Raw genomic sequence first — 17,483 nt, 5'->3', positions numbered from 1 at the left:
ATTGTTCAGTTACCGAAAATAAGGTCTAAGTGGGACCTCTTTTTCTACGACATATCTTTTGTGTCACCACGCTTGAGAGCGCGCAATTTCTCCTGGGAAATGAAGTTTTATTTTGCTGAAGTCCGTCACTAAACCCACGCTTACGTTGATACAGATAATAAAACAGCTTTTTATTATACGTTCACTGTATTATACCTTAATATGACAGGATTAAATACTTAACAAACACCCCATTTTAGACAATACGGCGCTTTTCCAAAATCTGGCATAACCAGGAAGTACTAGAATGTCATATGATGGGAGAAAAATGGCCGCGGTGCAGTGGTAAGATGCTGTTTTCTTATTTAAAAAAAACGTCTCAATAGCTGCACAAATTGTTCAATTGACATATCTGTTGACATTGTGCGAATACGTTTAAAGTACTCTGAGTTCACACGCGTGTGTCGTGTGTAAGCATAGATCCTAAATGAAATGTCAACTTTCTTGCAGGTTTCCAACATATTACTTAATTTATTGCAACATTAGCAAGTGTGATTGTGTCTTTTCCAAGCTATGGTTTATTGTAGTCTAGCAAAGAACAGCTTGTTGTCAGTCTTTAGAATAAGAACAACCTATCTGCCTCGAGCATACAGGTACTGACAATGATGGCAGCTGATTGTCGTTTCTGCCAAAGACATCACCTCCATATGTCTGTCTGTCTGTCTGCAACCAGGCGTTCCCGCGGGCGTAACTATGAGGCAGAACTGCAGAGGTGTCGTCCTGAGACTACTCCGGTGGAGTTTGGAGATTACCATCCCCTTAAACCAATTATGGTATCAGTGTCGTCCTGCTGTAACACACACACAGTGACAAACACTTCAAACATCACAGTGTTTGCATCATAAAGTTCTTCCTCCACTTTCTTAAACCCTGATATTCACTACAGCTTTTTCCCTCATCAAATGACACATGATATAATTTTGTCTTTTAATGTCCCTTTAACATCCATGACCTGATCCTCATTGCTCCATGCAGGTGACAGATACTAAAACCCGCCATGGGGCTCGTAAAGGCAGCACATCCTCTTCTTCCTCCTCTTCTTCAATGCCACCAGACCCCCTCAGCTCCATGCTGGATGGCACCGATCCCCTGTCCATGTTTGCTGCAGCCTCAGCCACTGAGACCCCAGCCATGTCGCACAGTGCTTCCACAGGGGTCAGTTCGTGTCACAGACTGACTGATATTTAGACAAATGCTGCTCCAGAAGCTTTTATACTCCATTAAAGACATAATCAGCAGCTTTATTACATCGTTACCGATAGTAATTTTTATAAATAAACAGCAGTTGAACAGTATTCAACACTTGACTTGAGGTTTAAATAAAGATGTCTGGCTTCCAGGACAAGGGAAAGAAGAGGAGAGAGAAGGAGGAAGTGGGGGTCGGCCCAGACTTTGAGCCCTGGTCAGCAAAGCGAGGAGAGATCTTGGCCAGATTCACCACCACTGAAAAACTCTCCATCGTGAGTCATTCACCGATTTACTACACCAGTAACCACGTCAGTCTCTGTGTACGCAGTCATGCTTTTACTGGATCGTAACCAAATGTATATCTGTTTGTCCTCCTAGAATCTTTTCATGGGGTCTGATAGAGGTAAGATCTATTGCCTTTCAATATAAAAACCTCCTAAAACACTTCAACTTAAGCCAGACTGTGTCAGCAATATGATTATTTAAGACTATATCAGGATTTTATATGGCAAAATATTAATATCGGTAGAACTCACAATGGACTTTTTTTTTTAATACATCAACTCATGCATTCCGAAAATTAAAGCTGATGTCGTCATTATGCTGACGTTGACAGTGGATTAAATCACTTTGTAAACGTGAAAGGAATTGCGCCTAAAGACAAACTCACAGATAACTGTCACTCCTCATTATCGACTCTTTACTGCCTTTCAGCTAATTGTTTGTGTTTTACAGCCCACAACTTTGTTTGATTCAGTCTTGCAGTTTTGTAGCTATAGCAGGAAGCATTGTTGTGTGAAAAAAGCTCAGATAAACAAAGTTGTAAACAGGCAAAGTTCAGACTAGCTGATGAATACAATGGAGCCTTTAGCAGCTAAAAAGCCAGATATTTCCCTCAGGGGCATCGAGGTTCATACCAAACAAGAGGTAAAGAGTGTTACTATCAGACTCCTATTCATCAGGTTCCAAATGAATATTTATAACTGCTGCATGTGTAAACCCTGTTGACACATATTAGCTATATCAACTTCAGAAAGTTGCTATAACTCTTGCTCTTATTATTTTACTATGTTTAATTAATGACTTCCGTTATGTCTGTAGGAAAAGCTCAAAGTCCAGGATCTTCAGCTGTTTCAGAGAAAGTTCGCACTCGCCTAGAGGAGCTGGATGATCTGGAGGATGTAGGTTTTTTGTTATTTCTGTATGGATATCTACAGGCTTGTAAGCACCTCACCCACCTCCGTTGGTGCTGAAATAAGCTGCAAAATTTATTAACACAATAGATTTTCAATTAAGAAAAAATGTCAATCCATATTACAGCAAATATGCATTTTGGACCTACTTGGTCTGTGTGTGTGTGTTCAGGGTTCCCAGAGAGAGCTGCTGAACCTCTCCCAGCAGGATTATGCCAACCGCATTGAGGAGCTGAACCAGTCCTTGAAGGAGGCCTGGGCCTCCGACCAGAAAGTCAAAGCGCTGAAGATTGTCATCCAAGTAATTGATCCAATGAAAACTTACCTATACTGCCATGGGGACAGTGTTTGATCAACACGTGGACTCCTCCGTGTCTATATTATATATTTTGTGTTTTAGTGCTCCAAGCTTCTGTCTGACACCTCAGTGATCCAGTTCTACCCCAGCAAGTTTGTTCTCATAACAGACATCCTGGACACTTTTGGTGAGTGAATGTGCCTCATTGTGCTTCAGTTTGGTTCACGTTTTCTGAGCGTAGTCCTGTTGTTTTGTAGGTCGGCTGGTCTATGACAGAATCTGGACCATGTGTTCAGACCCACGACCCTTACCAGGTAGGAAGATCTAAATCTAGTCATTGTTTTGGAGCACAGTAGTTTCTTCGTCTCTCGATTTGGCTGTGTGTGTAATATGGTGTCCTGTCTCCCCAGAGTCCTTCACTGTGGAAGATGTGAATGACACTGCCAAGGAGACATGCCTCAACTGGTTCTTTAAGATCGCCTCCATCAGAGAGCTCCTGCCCAGACTGTATCCTTTCCGGTATCATCACAGCCGCACAGTTGTTTCTGGATTCACATGGCATAAGTCTGTGTCTCTTTTGACCCTGATCATCAAGACAGACCCCTCTTACCTTGTGTATGAAGTAGTCTTTAACCTCCACGAACAGATATGTTGAGGCTGCAATTCTCAAGTGCAACTGCTTCTTGAACAGATCGTAAGTTTGTTCTTTCCCATCTCCATGTTTTCGACTAGTTCTCCATTTGAATGTATCAGTGTGTGAGTAAAGTATAATGTTAGAACTTGAAAGAAACCAGCCATTTGTTTTTTTGGGGGGAATATTTGGGTTTTAAAGTTGATGCAAAGCTTCACTATGAAGGTGCATTTGTACTAACAGTCCTGTCAGCTTACACTAAAGAGGGTTTGTAAGTTTCCCTCTGTCCTTCCTGCATCCACAGTGGCATTCAAGAGACGCTTCCTCGTCTGACCGCTATGATCCGAGGGATCGGAGACCCTTTAGTGGCTGCATACGCCCGAGCTTACCTCTGTCGAGTGAGAGAAATGTTTATTAATATAAACATACTAATAACTGATAGAGGGGAAAAAATAAGTCATGCTACTTTCTTTCTGTAGGTGGGGATCGAGGTGGCCCCCCACCTGAAAGACAGCCTGAACTGCAATTTCTTCGACTTGCTCCTCACCTTCCAGCAGATTAGCGGTGAGAGCGTCCAGAATCAGCTGGTAGTGCAGCGGGTAGAGATGCCCGAGTACCTGACGCTCTACTCACCCGCCATCAACTGGATCCTGCAGTGCATCGCCTACAGAGCTCCAGAGGTTTGCAGCCACATACGTTGAATTTACGAATTGCTGGAAATATTAAAAATAATACTGCTGGTTTTTGTGTCCTCCCTTTGTGTTTATGCCACTTTTGCTTCCATTATAGCCTCTGCTGACAGAGATGATGGAGAGATGCAAGAAACTGGGAAATAAGTGAGTGCTTGTCAAAACATGTTAATGAGAAGAATTTAGTTGCTACACTTTGGTCCTGCGGGTAAATGGCAAGATGCTAAAGTCTTCACTGTTTTTAAAATAAAATAATTTTCAACAACATCTCAACATTAATTAGATAAAACAAGAAGAATAAAGACCTGTTGGATGCAACCAGTGAAGAGTTAAACAAAATAAACTCCTATTGAAAATCCTGTTTATCGATCCAGACAATGACACTGCCCAAAAAGAAACAAAATTATCAGAGCTACTATAACAAAATTATTAAAGTAATTATTATTATTATTAAAAATTCATTCAGTAGTTTCTGGTGGTTATGAAAAATTTGCCCTTTCAACAGGAAACGTGTAATGTGTTCCTCATTCCCACAGTGCCTTGCTTCTGAATTCAGTTATGAGAGCGTTCAGGCCGGAGTTTGTTGCAGCCAGAGCCACCGATTTCATCGGGATGATCAAAGACTGTGACGAGGCTGGTTTCCCAAAGGTCAGAGAAGTCATAATATGGTTAACTTAAGAGTTTTTAAATATTTTTTTAATTCAGGCCCTGAAGATCCTGTTTCTCTGCTATTGTGAGATATGAGCTGTTATTTTGGCTGTGAAAAAGAAATTAAAATTAAATGCACGGTCGAGTTCTGCTGGGACTTATCTGCTCTAAAAGTGATCAGAAGCATGATTTTCGTCTCCTCTCCAGCATCTGTTGTTTGGATCTCTGGGTCGCAGTCTGGCCTGCGCTGACCCTCCAGAATCCGAGAGGCTGACAATCCTGAATGAAGCTTGGAAGGTCATCACCAAAGTCCGCAGTCCTCAGGTACTGTGACTGACTCTGGCTGTCAGAGAGACTCTTCTCTAAGTTAAAATGTCCCTCGATTTTTAGTCCAGATTTGATTGTGGTTTTAGGATTACATCAACTGCGCTGAGATCTGGGTGGAGTTTACCTGCCGGCACTTTACGGTAAGTAAAACGCAGAAGAGGGCATCAGTGGAAACACTTCCTAATAGTTGGAATTCAGTGACGATTTTCGTCTTTAACTGTATCCCTGAGTCACAGTTTGTGGTTTTTCTTTTGCTCAGAAACGTGAGGTCAATACCATTCTGGCTGACATCATTAAACACATGACACCCGACCGTGCGTTCGAGGATGCCTACCCTCAGGTTAGAAGCTGAGAGGACTTACTCTTTACTCTTAATCTTAACTATTCTTACCTCTTCCTGATGCCTCCTCTGTAGTGACTCTGTTTTTGTTTCATCGTGTGTGCAGCTGCAGTCGGTGATCAGGAAGATTCTCACTTACTTCCATGACTTCTCCATCCTCTTCTCCATGGTGAGTGTTCACCCCTTCAGAATGTATCCTTCATCATCTTCAGTTCCAACTTTTTTTGTGTGTGTTTCTCTTTTCATTCTTCAGGAGCGCTTCTTGCAATTTTTAGACATGTTCCAGAAGGACAGTGTGAGGGTGGAGGTGTGCAGATCCATCATGGAGGTCTTCATCAAGTAAAGAGCCGCATCGCTGATTTGTTTGGTTTGTGACAAAAACTGACACCATCTCAAGAATGTAAATGTTCATGTGTGTATGTGTCTCACAGACACCAGGTGGAGCTGACTAGAGACCCCGTCATCCTAAACGCTATGATGCACATCTGCAAAACCATGCACGACTCTGTCAAGTAGGTTTTTTTTTTCTTTCCTGTGTGCGTTTGAGTTATGTTCCTCCAATCATTTTCGTAGGTGTTGTTCTATTAGCAGTTTGGGGGATAAGTTTTTCTTTTTTCTCTATCTTGCAGTTCTCTGACGCTTGAGGATGAGAAACGGTCTTTATCTCTGCTGATCATTGGTTTCATCCGCATGGTGAGGCCCCAAAGACTTTTGTCAGTGTATTAAGTGTCTCTCAAATGTCAGTGGTTGGTCATATCATAATAAACTACATTTTTTTGACATTTCAAATTTAAATCGAGCTGTAAATGTTAATATATGGTTATATTTTACCTTGCAGCAGTTATCGCTGTGTGAAAACCATAACCAGCCAAAATGACGGAATCCTCCAGTCATGTGATAAAATATCTACACTTTGTTCTATTTTTCCATTATGTTGTTCAGGTTTCTTTTGGTCGTGACTTCGAGCAGCAGTTGAGTTTCTGTGTGGAGGCCAGAGCCACCTTTTGTAATCTAGAGCCAGTACTGGTGCAGCTCATTCACGTCAGTATAAATCTGCCTGCGTGCATTTTGTGTCCATCAATACATTTACATTATGGTGCTCACTTTATTTTTGTCCTTTTATAGACGGTAAACCAGCTGGCGATGGAGACCAGCAGGGTGATGAGAGGGAGTCACTCCAGGAAAACAGCGGCATTTGTCAGGGTGAGTCAAAACTTACACACAAACACACACACACACACACACAGTAAAAAGGAATCCTTCAGATGACACCAGATGCCATAACCATGATTCTCTGTCTATGTCCACCAGGCGTGTGCTGCCTACAGTTATATCACCATCCCATCTCTCAGCAGCATCTTCAGTCGTCTCAGCCTCTATCTGCTGTCTGGTCAGGTTGCTTTGGCCAACCAGTGTCTCTCCCAGGGTGAGGTTTCACATTATAAACTGAAAGCTTAGGGTATAGCGTTACCTTTTTCTTTGTGTTTTTTTTTTTTTTTTCAGTAATTCTTACTTTTCTCCCTTTTTATTTTTTCTCTCCGTTTTCTTTGTCTCCCCCAACCCACCACACCCCACCCGCCCCATATAATTTCTTTCCTGCTTACCCTCTCTTCTTCCTGCCTTTCACTTCTCCTTTCCTCACCTCCAGCGGATGCTTTCCTAAAGGCTGCAGTTGGTATTCTTCCCGAGGTTCCTCGTTCCATCAGTGTGGAGGGGAAACTTCGCTCCTCTGAGAGTTTTCTGCTGGACTTCATCAGCAACTTCCTGGCCACACTGCTGGTTGTCCCGGTAACATTCTCCATCTGCTCTAAACAGCCTCCCAATACAGACAGAAATTCCTCCAAAGTGGGAAAATTCAGTTCTATTTCAACAGCTCACTTTGGGGTTCAGATGTGGGTTTTTTGCGAATTCCCTGAAAGTGCGTTTGTGTTTCTGTGCATGTGCGTTTACAGGACCATCCAGAGCATGGAGTGCTCTACCTAGTTCGTGGTCTACTGAATATGGTCCAAGATTATACCTGGGAGGACAACAGTGATGCCAAGGTGCGGGTCTACATCAGCGCTCTCCCACTGCTGGCTGCAATGGGTCAGGAAATCTACCTTTACTCCATCCCCAAAGGTACATGCATATACATTCTAGTAAAAGTATGTCTAATATACTCCAGTCTTTTACTACAAGACCAAATGTACATTTTCTTTCTTACTCATAGCTTGTGGTTCTACTTTTTACCTTTACATAGGTGGTAATGGTAAAAGTTGTTTTCTGTCTCTTCTCTGGTCTTAGTGGATTCCAATGAGACACTTTATGGCGGTGACCCCAAGTTTCTATCAGAGCTCAACAAGCTGTGTGAGACTCTGATTGGGCAGGTCCTGGACCATCTGAAGACACTCGGTCGGGACGAGGTGAGGACAGACAGAGAGAGGCATTGGTTTGCTCCTGTTTGATTTGTAGTGATGACCTTATTATGCAACAGAAGCGCCTTGCTAACAACTACAAGTTGAGTCAATTTAATGATATCAATAAAATAATAGCATAACACAATAGCAGCATAGTGGCATATTTATTGCATTCATGTACAGATAGGAAAGTCCTGCTTCACAGTTTGGCCGTTTTTTTTACAACACAGCAGTGACATTCTTTTCGTCCTCTCGCAGCAAAGCACACGGCGCCAGGGTGCACTGGGCTTCTCGCTCTTCGGTGTGCTGTTGGCTCATGGTGACCTGAGGAACAACAAGCTGAGCCAGCTGGCTGTCAACCTGTGGAACCTTAGCCACAAACATGGATACTGTGAGACTTGTGTCTCTGTGAGTACACACTCACACCGCAAACATATTTAGCATATGTGTGTGTTTCTTGTCTTTGTTGTACCTACCAAACTCTGGATGTTTAGCAGACTTTCTCCCAATATTCAAAAAACTGCTTAAAACAGAACTCTTCCGCATCTTCCTATGCACTTAAATCTATTAAGGAAAAAAACGTCATTTCTGCTCTTTGCATCTCGTGAAATGTGAACACTTTTCTTATAGGACTTTGCTTTGATGTTTTCTCCTTGACTTAGATTTTTGCTGCCTTGTACCTCACTTGTAAGTCGCTTTGGATAAAAGCGTCTGCTAAATGACTAAATGTAAATGTTTTAACTACAACAAACTTTATCCCCCTTTCTCTCAGGTTCGGACTCTGGAGTACATCAAACATCAGGCTCAGCAGCCCGACATGACTCACCTGTCAGACACCATCCAGAGGCTCACACTACAGTCTCGCACCTGAGTACCAGCCTCCAGTATTGTGTATATAAAAGACAAGATGCACAAAGAAGGAGAAAAATGTACTTGAAGATTTGATGAGGATATCAATGGATAAAAAGTTTTTGGATGCTACCTGGCATACTCAGACCACAATTTCAGCCAGTTGTGCCATATTCTTTGTTTTTTCCAAACTTAAAATAGCACCTTTTTGAACAATCATAAGAAATAAACCCTTGCACTGAAACTTTAAATAACATTGTCTGATGTTGTTCAGTGAGGAGTGACACATGGGGAGAAATACTTTAAGCTACAGAATTGTTAAATAGGCATTTTATTCTCTTACAGAGGACTTACAAGGCTACCGTACAAGTTTTACTTTTTGATCAACTTTTTCTGTCCTCATTGTTCTTGCTGTTATCTTGCACACAAGGAAAAAAGAAAACTTAACGCTACTCTAGTACAGCTGGTCTCTACAGGAACGTGATTTTCCAGCCTTCATACATGTAATTGTAACCGTGTCTTAACATGTCCTAGCACTTGTAAATAGTGATAATGTGCATGAATCCATTTTTAACCTGAACTAAAATTTAATTAAAATGTTAGCAAATTCTGAAACTTGTATTGTGCCAGCTACATAAAAATGATGCAATAAAAAAAAATACAGGACAATGTTTGTTTCAAGACATTCTCAAACTCAGTTGTAGTTTATTTTTCAATTAGTGAATCATTGCAAAGGCAAACACTCCCCTTCAGTTCTGAAATGAACAGATATATTTAAGATAAAAAAAACTAACAGCTTTGATGATGTTCACTAACACAGTAGGCCTTTGGTCACACATTTTATTTTACTCAAATTAGGAGTATTCTGACAAAACTGACTTTCTGGTTAAATTATAAATATCCAAACATTTTGTTCCCAACTTGAGAAACAAAAGAAAGCTATCAAAGTTGACAGACTAAATCCTGCGTGCTTTGAGTTACATTGTTTAGTTTATCTAGTATCTTATTCTATGGTTTACCAAGTTACAGATGTAATCTATTACTTTATGTGAGCACATAACTAAAATGTCACCACTTTCAAGAATCATAAATGCGATGGTGAGAATGATGCTACACACGGAAATATCTATTTAAGTGTTTATTTGGCCTACACCAAGGCCAACTTCAAATAATTACATACCAAATATGCTCCATAATTAATCTTGATGTTTAGAAAGGCTGTCAAAGCCTTCAGTAACACTGAATTCCAGCAAAGTACTGAGCACTCTCATAAGCAAAAGGTCAAACCCTGCACATGAAATGCTGACACAAAAGGTTACTTTGTCCTTATCCATTAGACATCAAAAACCTTTAGTTAGTGTCAGTATTTGATCCCCTTGATGGATTGATTTCAAGTCTTGTGCTACAGCTTTCTTGATTTCCAAAGGTTGCATATTGTAGCTTTAAGTTGTTTGAAAATTTTATGGGAAATGTTATCACTGCTAAAAAGAAATCCATGGGGAAACACTGGGGAACTTAAGTCAGTTTTGCCTGAATTTCCCTTTGAATGGTCAATCTCAGTGGTGTAACAGAAAGGCTTGGAGAAAAAAAAATAGTTTTTCTAATTAATTTAAATAATTATTTGCAGGTTTTTGTAGCACGGGACATATATTTTGTTTAATCTGTGACGGCCACATCTCTGAAATTTCTGCTGTCATCTGATGTTTAACACCAACATCAGATGATGCTTATACACTAATTCAACACTAGTTTAGCTCTTATGAAATGTCAACATGGCCATTATTATCATTAGGAAATAAAAATATTAAAATAAAGCAAAGATCTGTGAAATAAATTAAAGGTAATTATGGAAATTATTTTTCAATGTATTTCTTGGTGTCCCACCACCACCTATTCAATTTATAAATTTTTATTAAAAAAAAAAAAAGTTAAATTAAAATTAAACTAAATGAAATTGGTAATCAATGTATTATAGAATTCATTGGATCACATCTATATTTTACTCTGCATAATGTCTTTTTTCATTTTGGCCCTTTTGGACTTCTGTAGTCTGACACAGATTACATATAAGTAAATGAACATCAGTAAATTGGAAGACATTTGGACATTCCTAGTTTTTAATACAAATTTTCACGTCACATGGGGGATTCGAACCCTTGAGATTACCTAGAGTTGAGGTAATCTTAAATTTTTTTTCTTTTATGAAAAAACATCTCAAATCTGACAAGACCAGAACGGATGTAATGTAACTATGAAAAGAAATATAGAAGTTAAAAATTGATGTTAGCGAAGAGACGAAAGCTGTCAAGAGGAACGAGCAGACCGCATGTGCTGATGAAGTTATCAATAAACTGCAACTGTAAATCATACTTCTTATTGTGCACAGGTTGAACTAATAGGGAACTACTGATCTACCCCTAAAAGGAAATGTTTAACGGAAATAAAAATAGAACTGAAAAAGAGACTTAAAAAAAAAAAAAAACATCCCGGTAATCTGTGTTTTATGACATGCAAAGCAAGACGCACTCTGACACAATATTTAGTCTCATTTTTCTCCTTTAGTAAACATAACTAAGTTATCCAAGTGATTGCAAGTGCGTCAAACACCTCAGTGCCATAATTTGTGTAACTTCTGCCGACTGCAAAAAGGCGAAGTTGGATCTCTCCATACAATTTTTAGTGGACATGACGCAAATAAACTGTTGTAGTTCAGCAAGTGCACAGTAACAAGTGAGACCTCTAGACTGAAGCTATTTGATTACAAACTGTTGTGCGCTTGCAATTCACTTGAATAGAAAAATGACAACCACAAGTGAGACACTGATCAGAAAATGTTTGATACTGAAGGTGCAAAATGGCCTCTGATAATAAATTACAAAGTTCTAAACTGTTTGTCCATTAGTTTTATGGATAAACTACAGAAAAAGTGTAACACGGCCATGGTTACCAGTACAATGTAATTTACTACCTAAAAGACCAGATGAGTAACGGAATAAATTATTAAAAATGCCAAAATTATGCCAACACCAAAACTCTAACCGACCCCTAAGTGGCTGGCAGACCAAAAAAAAACAAAAACAGAATAGTAGTAGTGAAATAAATAACCCCTCTTATAATGATGTAATAAACAACATTATAAAGAGGAGTTTTACTTGTGATGCCATCCTCTCTGCTGGGAGAATAACTATTTGCATCTCCTGTGAGCTGGTATTCAGGGAGAGGACAGTTTGTTAACTCTTGTTAAAAAAAAAAAATCATATACTCTAAACAAATAGCAAGAGTCTCTAACAAAAAAAATGATTAAAATAAGTACAATAGTTCAGCGAGGGAAGAGTTTGCAGTTTGATGCATTCAGTCCAGGCAGTGCTGACAGGGAGGTTTTGGCGACCTGATGCATAATCTAATTGTGGACTGAATAGGTTGGATGTGGTTTCTCAAAGCAACGCCTCTGAAAACACAGACCAGAGTTTGCCCCAACTCTTGTTGTCGAAGTGACGAAGGGGGCTGGGGTGGTCTTTCTTTTTGTTTGTGTTCATTTGCTCTCCTTTTCATGGGCTGCAGGCTCAGTCCAACTCTATAGGGCTGCTGTCCTCCTGGGCTTCCTCAACCCCATCATCCTCCTCGCCTGACCCCATCAAGCTGTTAAGCAGGTTTCCTGAAGTATGCAACAGAGTGACCATGGTTTTCACATAATTCAATCAAATCAAGTACATACATAAGTTTAATAGTCTACACACACTAGTGCACTGAAGATTTCTTTTACAGAGAAACCAAAAGGGGCACTAAACCCTAAACATATGCTTTTTAATCAACAATATTTCATGCAAATTCAGGTAGTACAAATGTTCCTTCATCACCTCTATCATTCCTTCAATAAAAATGGTCAAGAAGTGTATAAGAAGAAAGTTATAGTAAAATAATGGAAATTTTATCAGTGCAAAAGTTTGCATCCCCATCATTTATGAAATGTATTCTAATACTTTGTAAATCCGGCCTCTATCTATCTACCTATATATCGATATAGTTTTGGAACAACATTATGTGGTCTGATAGCACTATTGAATTATTTGATAATAATTCACATAAGTATGTGTGGTGAGAGATAAACTGGAAGGAGGAATGAATGCAGCATCAGATTTTAGGGTAAAGCCTCCTACCATCAGTCCAAAAGCTAAAAAAATACAAGAGGCAGATGATCCTTCAACAAGACAAGGATCCAAAGCACAAAACAAGTCAACTCAATGGTCAATGGTTGAAAAGAATTAAAGAATAATATGGATGTTTTTTTGTTTTCTTTTTTTACTGGCCTTCCCAGTCTTCATTGCTAAATATCATTGAAAACCTGTGGATACATTTGACGAAGGATGTACTTGGCGGACAACTCAGCAATGTAGTAGACTTGCAAGAATTACACCACAAAGAATGGGAAAGAATTGCACCTGACGGTACTTCCTTAATACAATCCTTAACTTTTTTGTACTTGTAAACCATTTGTACTAACCAAAAGTGCATAAAACATTATTTGATGAAAACCATTTTTTGCTTTATTTTTTGCCATTTTAACATCATGGGATGAAAAGCTTTCCACTCCACTGTACAAGCACATTTTTGTTAGGAAGTTGTTTTGAAAAATGTCTAGATCACAGTGTTAATTCAAAAAGAACTAATAATATCCCTGACACCTCCTATCCTGTCTCCGTGTCTGCCTTTCACAAACTCCACAAGAGATTCTAAGACTTAAGAGATGAAAAGACCAATACCAGCTGCATATATTTAATTAATTCAGCTGTCAGCAAGGGCAGCGCACTTGCTTGTATCTTACTGGTGAAAGATTCTTCTTTTTCCAGTGTTTTGCATGTATAGCCACAATGATTGCATACTGGGGTCACAGTGCTTCCAAAACCTAGTTAACTTACATTCTGTACTATGCGTCAGCTCCTCCGTTATAGACACACGGTTAACCGAACCTTCCTCTCCTCTGCTAACACAGTGTTCTTGCTAACCTTCTGTACAAACTGACTACACAACAAACTCGCCTCTCAGCAAGAGGCTCCTACCAGACTACAGAAAATCACTGTGTCCGCCAAACTTATATCTCCACATCTATTGTATATACATAAGAGTGATATTGATATTCCATCGAACTCTTTACAAGTAAGTGAATAAGCAAATTTCCCCAAATTTGAAAACGCATTAAATATTGTGTAATATTGGTTAACATCTGCACACATGAGCAAAGTAAACTCACCTAGCAGTCCACCGTATGATGGGGATTGTTTGGGCGGAACGCCAAAGAAAAGCTGTCCTATTCTATCAAGATACTGTGGAGCCAGGAAGACATGCAAAAGAGGAGGACACAGTTTCCAAATTACAGTCAAAGACATACTGTTATATTCAATTATAACATTTTTTTAAAAATGGCATTTTATACACAATGTTGTCATGTTTGAAATAATGTCCAAGTACTAACTAATTTTATGTGACCATAAAACACTTTCAAATACAATGCTGTTACTAAACATCATTAAAACACTGATTAATATCATTTTATTGGGTGAAGTGGTGAAGGATAACCTTCCAACACTCACCTCATTATACATGGGGTCCCTCTTCAGGGAGGGTTGATATTGCTCACATAACACTGTGAAAACTGTTAATTTACCCCTGAAGAAGCAAAGAGAAGGAAAAGAAAAAACCATCTTCAACCTTTTTCAACCCCAATTTGCACATATTTATCAATTCACGTCTCAATCGTTAGAGGTACTACTACTAGTTTACCTAGTCTTACAACATAAAATGCATCCTCACCCATCCACTGCCAGCAGCAGAAACCAGATAAAGTTTAGTAGAGGCTGGACGAAGGGGGGGCCCTTCTCTATGGATGGGTGTTTCTCTGTATATGTGGTGAACACCACAGAAGCGCTGTTTTTGTTTTTTAAGCAGAGGAACCTGGAGGGGTAGGTAAAAGAAAGATAGTAGAAAAAGAGAAAAGGAACAAACATTAAAGACAAATTGAGAAAATTAGGGGAAAAAGATAGCACAAAGGATTAAAGGAAAGAGAGATAAACGACTGTTGAGAAATAAAGATGAATGCCATTTTTTATAAACTGCTGGCAAAGAGAAAATGGATATGAGTGCAAGCTGACATGCTAGTAAATGATGCGCCAATACCACCTTCTCTAATATTTACTAGTACTAATTCTACATTAAATTAATCTGCAGGGGTTTACTTACTGTAGGACGGCCTGCGCCACAAACATGTCAATCTCGCTGCGGAAGCCTCGGGACGCGGAATACTCCACCAGCATCTGTGCACAGCCCTCCCCATCTGACGAATGCAGGAAGTGGTAGCGAGACTCACTGTAGTTTTCCTCTTAAAACACAACAATTTCCATATTAAAAGTTTCAAACAAGAACAGGATGGACTGAACATGAAGAACAGTACTGAGGCCAATACACACAGATTCTAACAGGCATGAATGTTCTGATGCAAATGTTCATATGCCACCTTCGACTGTTACCCTTGTTTCAAGGTAGCATGTCGATAATTGATTTGATGATTACTAGAGTGAATGAAACATTGATCTAATACTGGTATACTAGTTACAAGCTCTCTACTATCAGTTTCATATTGTTAATCATTTGTTAAAATGTGCTTCACTTCAGTGAATAAATGATTACCTTTCCACAACGTGACAGCTAGCAGCTGATGTAGTTTTGGGTGTCCCAACTTGCCAGACCCTCCTGTGGACCATTTCAAGGCTCTAGACACAAACGCTACTCTCTCTGGAGAATTCTGGTCCATCAGGCTGAAGAGCTTGGCAAGGCATTCTGCTCAACAAACAGCAGACAACCGTCCCATTAAACGTGCAAAGTCCTACTATACTTAAAGGCCTTAAAACAAAACGTGTTCTTAAGTACAAATAGTCTTTTAGATACACTGCTTTAAATGCTCAAGGCTGCTGCTTACCTAATATATCATCTTCAACTTTTGTCTCAGATTTCTCCAACACTTCCAGCACCAGCATTGAGAGATCTGCTGCACTGTTTTGCTGCAGAGGAAAAAAAAAACAATCTTATTTTTAGAGTCTATGTGGTTCACAGTTCACAAGTGATTTGTGGATTAGGAATAAGGTCTAATCGATCTACGAAAAATGAGAATTGTTTTGGAGAACGAATACCGTACACAAAACATAATTAAATCCATATTCATTTGTCACACCACTAGCATTTAACATTTGGAACAGTTTTAAGGGAGCAGAAGTCTAGTGTAGCACGTACCTGGTTATAGCTGAAGAAGAGGAGAGCGCCATTGTACATCAGTTCCCTGGCCTCAGCATGTTTTCCCTGTGACATGTACCTGATGAAAGACAGGAGTGTCAGTGTTACACGGGATGGTACCATTAGCATATCATGACAGGCGCAAGCTTGTTTCTGGCTCAAGGTGATTACTGCACAAGGCTGCAAGATAAGAGACTTCCACATTAGCTTTGCTTGATTTAAAAAAAAAAAAAAAAAAAAAAAAAAAGGTAAAAACGTGAGTAATGCAATAACTTCGTAAATATGGTACCGTTTTTAATTTCAATTGCTCAATATGATAAAAGAAACAAATGAAGTAGCAGCGGAGTGCCAGACACACCCTGACATGAGGAAGGTTTAGCTGGAATTTGCCTAAACTGGAACGAATAACCGTCCTTGGTAAACGGTGGCGGAGGCAACCATATTCGGTTATTCACCACAAAACAGCATCCAACTTTCTATGCAGGAACAGGTACATGATCGTGCATGTGTGAAGGTTTCTCGGTTTACAGCTTCTGCAAATCTGTCCAATGGCAATGTGCGCATAACTATCGATATGTGAAGACAAAATAAATGTACTAACGCTAGGAAACCGTAACACGTCCAACCATCACGTTGTAACGCAGACTGCGTCGGTAGTCTATGTGGCTATATAGCTAACTGCTAACACAGCTGGGCTGCTCAATATACACGTTTAGTGAAAGACATTAGTTTAAAAAGACAGACTCTATTTTCATGTAATTTAAATATTAAGTATTATTACTACTACTCATCCACATGGGCTGTCTTTCTTTAGCAGCCCAGCTAACACGGCTATCGTTATTTATTAGCCAAAGCGGCTAGCTAACTAGCCGTAGTCAGCGGTCCCATTTTGTAACTGCAAGATTGACAGCACAGCTGTCCAAACAAACAGATGGACCAACACATGTGGGTGGGTCCGGAGTGAAACCCATCCAATCATAAACGGGCAGGTATAGAAGCAAGGTTGAAACCAGGAATGATCTGGAACAGCCAGGCCCCAAAGCCAAATGACAATTACACGAACGTACAACGAAATCTTACCTAAAAAATAAAGTCCTGTACATCTGATGTGCTTCATAATAATCCCCCTTTTCTACACTGGCTCGCAGCTTTCCTTCCACTCTCTGGACGCCTCCTCGGTTTCTGGCACTGGAGCACCTCAGAGACTCCTGCTCCGACATCGTTGCTCCGCAGCACTCACTCCGACTGTTGACAGCACCGGAGCTGGAGCCCGAAACGTTTTAAACAAGACCCTCTTCGCTTGCCGTAGCCGGTGAGTTGTACGAGATTGTTGTGGGAAGATGAGCAGAGAACATTTAAAAGGTTCACAATAATAATAAAAAAAACTATTATTAAATTAGCTTTATTCGATTGTAGACACTATGCAGTGTTTTGATTAAAACCATTACTCTATGACTTCGTACTGCATTGTCAAAGAGCTGAGAACTTTTTAAATTTGATTTTAAAAGCTTTTATCCAGATGTTTTATTGTTATAGACCCAGTTAATGCACCCACCAATTTTATAATGCAACTAGAACATCACTCATTAAGCCCTGTCCAGCTG

The 17,483-nt window shown here is 39.7% G+C and overlaps 2 protein-coding genes across 2 annotated transcripts; one reads left to right on the top strand and one right to left on the bottom strand.

Moving 5' to 3' along the window:
• The first annotated feature begins 152 nt into the window (after positions 1–152).
• Positions 153–9,291, top strand: vps35l (VPS35 endosomal protein sorting factor like). Its single transcript, XM_067488332.1, has 30 exons — positions 153–324; positions 713–812; positions 1,015–1,194; positions 1,380–1,499; positions 1,606–1,630; positions 2,329–2,408; positions 2,593–2,721; positions 2,821–2,905; positions 2,976–3,032; positions 3,129–3,225; positions 3,365–3,412; positions 3,654–3,747; positions 3,829–4,029; positions 4,139–4,185; positions 4,575–4,686; positions 4,894–5,010; positions 5,100–5,153; positions 5,273–5,353; positions 5,460–5,522; positions 5,607–5,692; positions 5,785–5,865; positions 5,983–6,046; positions 6,296–6,394; positions 6,479–6,556; positions 6,665–6,779; positions 7,002–7,141; positions 7,306–7,471; positions 7,637–7,755; positions 8,008–8,157; positions 8,522–9,291. The coding sequence occupies exons 1-30, from the start codon at positions 287–289 to the stop codon at positions 8,618–8,620; spliced, it is 2,925 nt and encodes a 974-aa protein (XP_067344433.1). The 5' UTR covers positions 153–286; the 3' UTR covers positions 8,621–9,291.
• On the bottom strand, positions 9,270–17,160 carry get4 (guided entry of tail-anchored proteins factor 4). Its single transcript, XM_067488334.1, has 9 exons — positions 16,960–17,160; positions 15,880–15,958; positions 15,569–15,650; positions 15,280–15,429; positions 14,833–14,971; positions 14,407–14,547; positions 14,187–14,262; positions 13,847–13,919; positions 9,270–12,253 (listed from the first exon to the last, which is right to left on the bottom strand). Exons 1-9 carry the CDS (start codon positions 17,097–17,099, stop codon positions 12,162–12,164), a joined length of 972 nt encoding a protein of 323 aa, XP_067344435.1. The 5' UTR covers positions 17,100–17,160; the 3' UTR covers positions 9,270–12,161.
• Positions 17,161–17,483: the final 323 nt, after the last annotated feature.

This window comes from Channa argus, chromosome 20 (assembly GCF_033026475.1).
Source record: "Channa argus isolate prfri chromosome 20, Channa argus male v1.0, whole genome shotgun sequence".
Classification (NCBI taxonomy): domain Eukaryota; kingdom Metazoa; phylum Chordata; class Actinopteri; order Anabantiformes; family Channidae; genus Channa; species Channa argus.
This window is presented reverse-complemented; position numbering and strand designations above follow the sequence as displayed.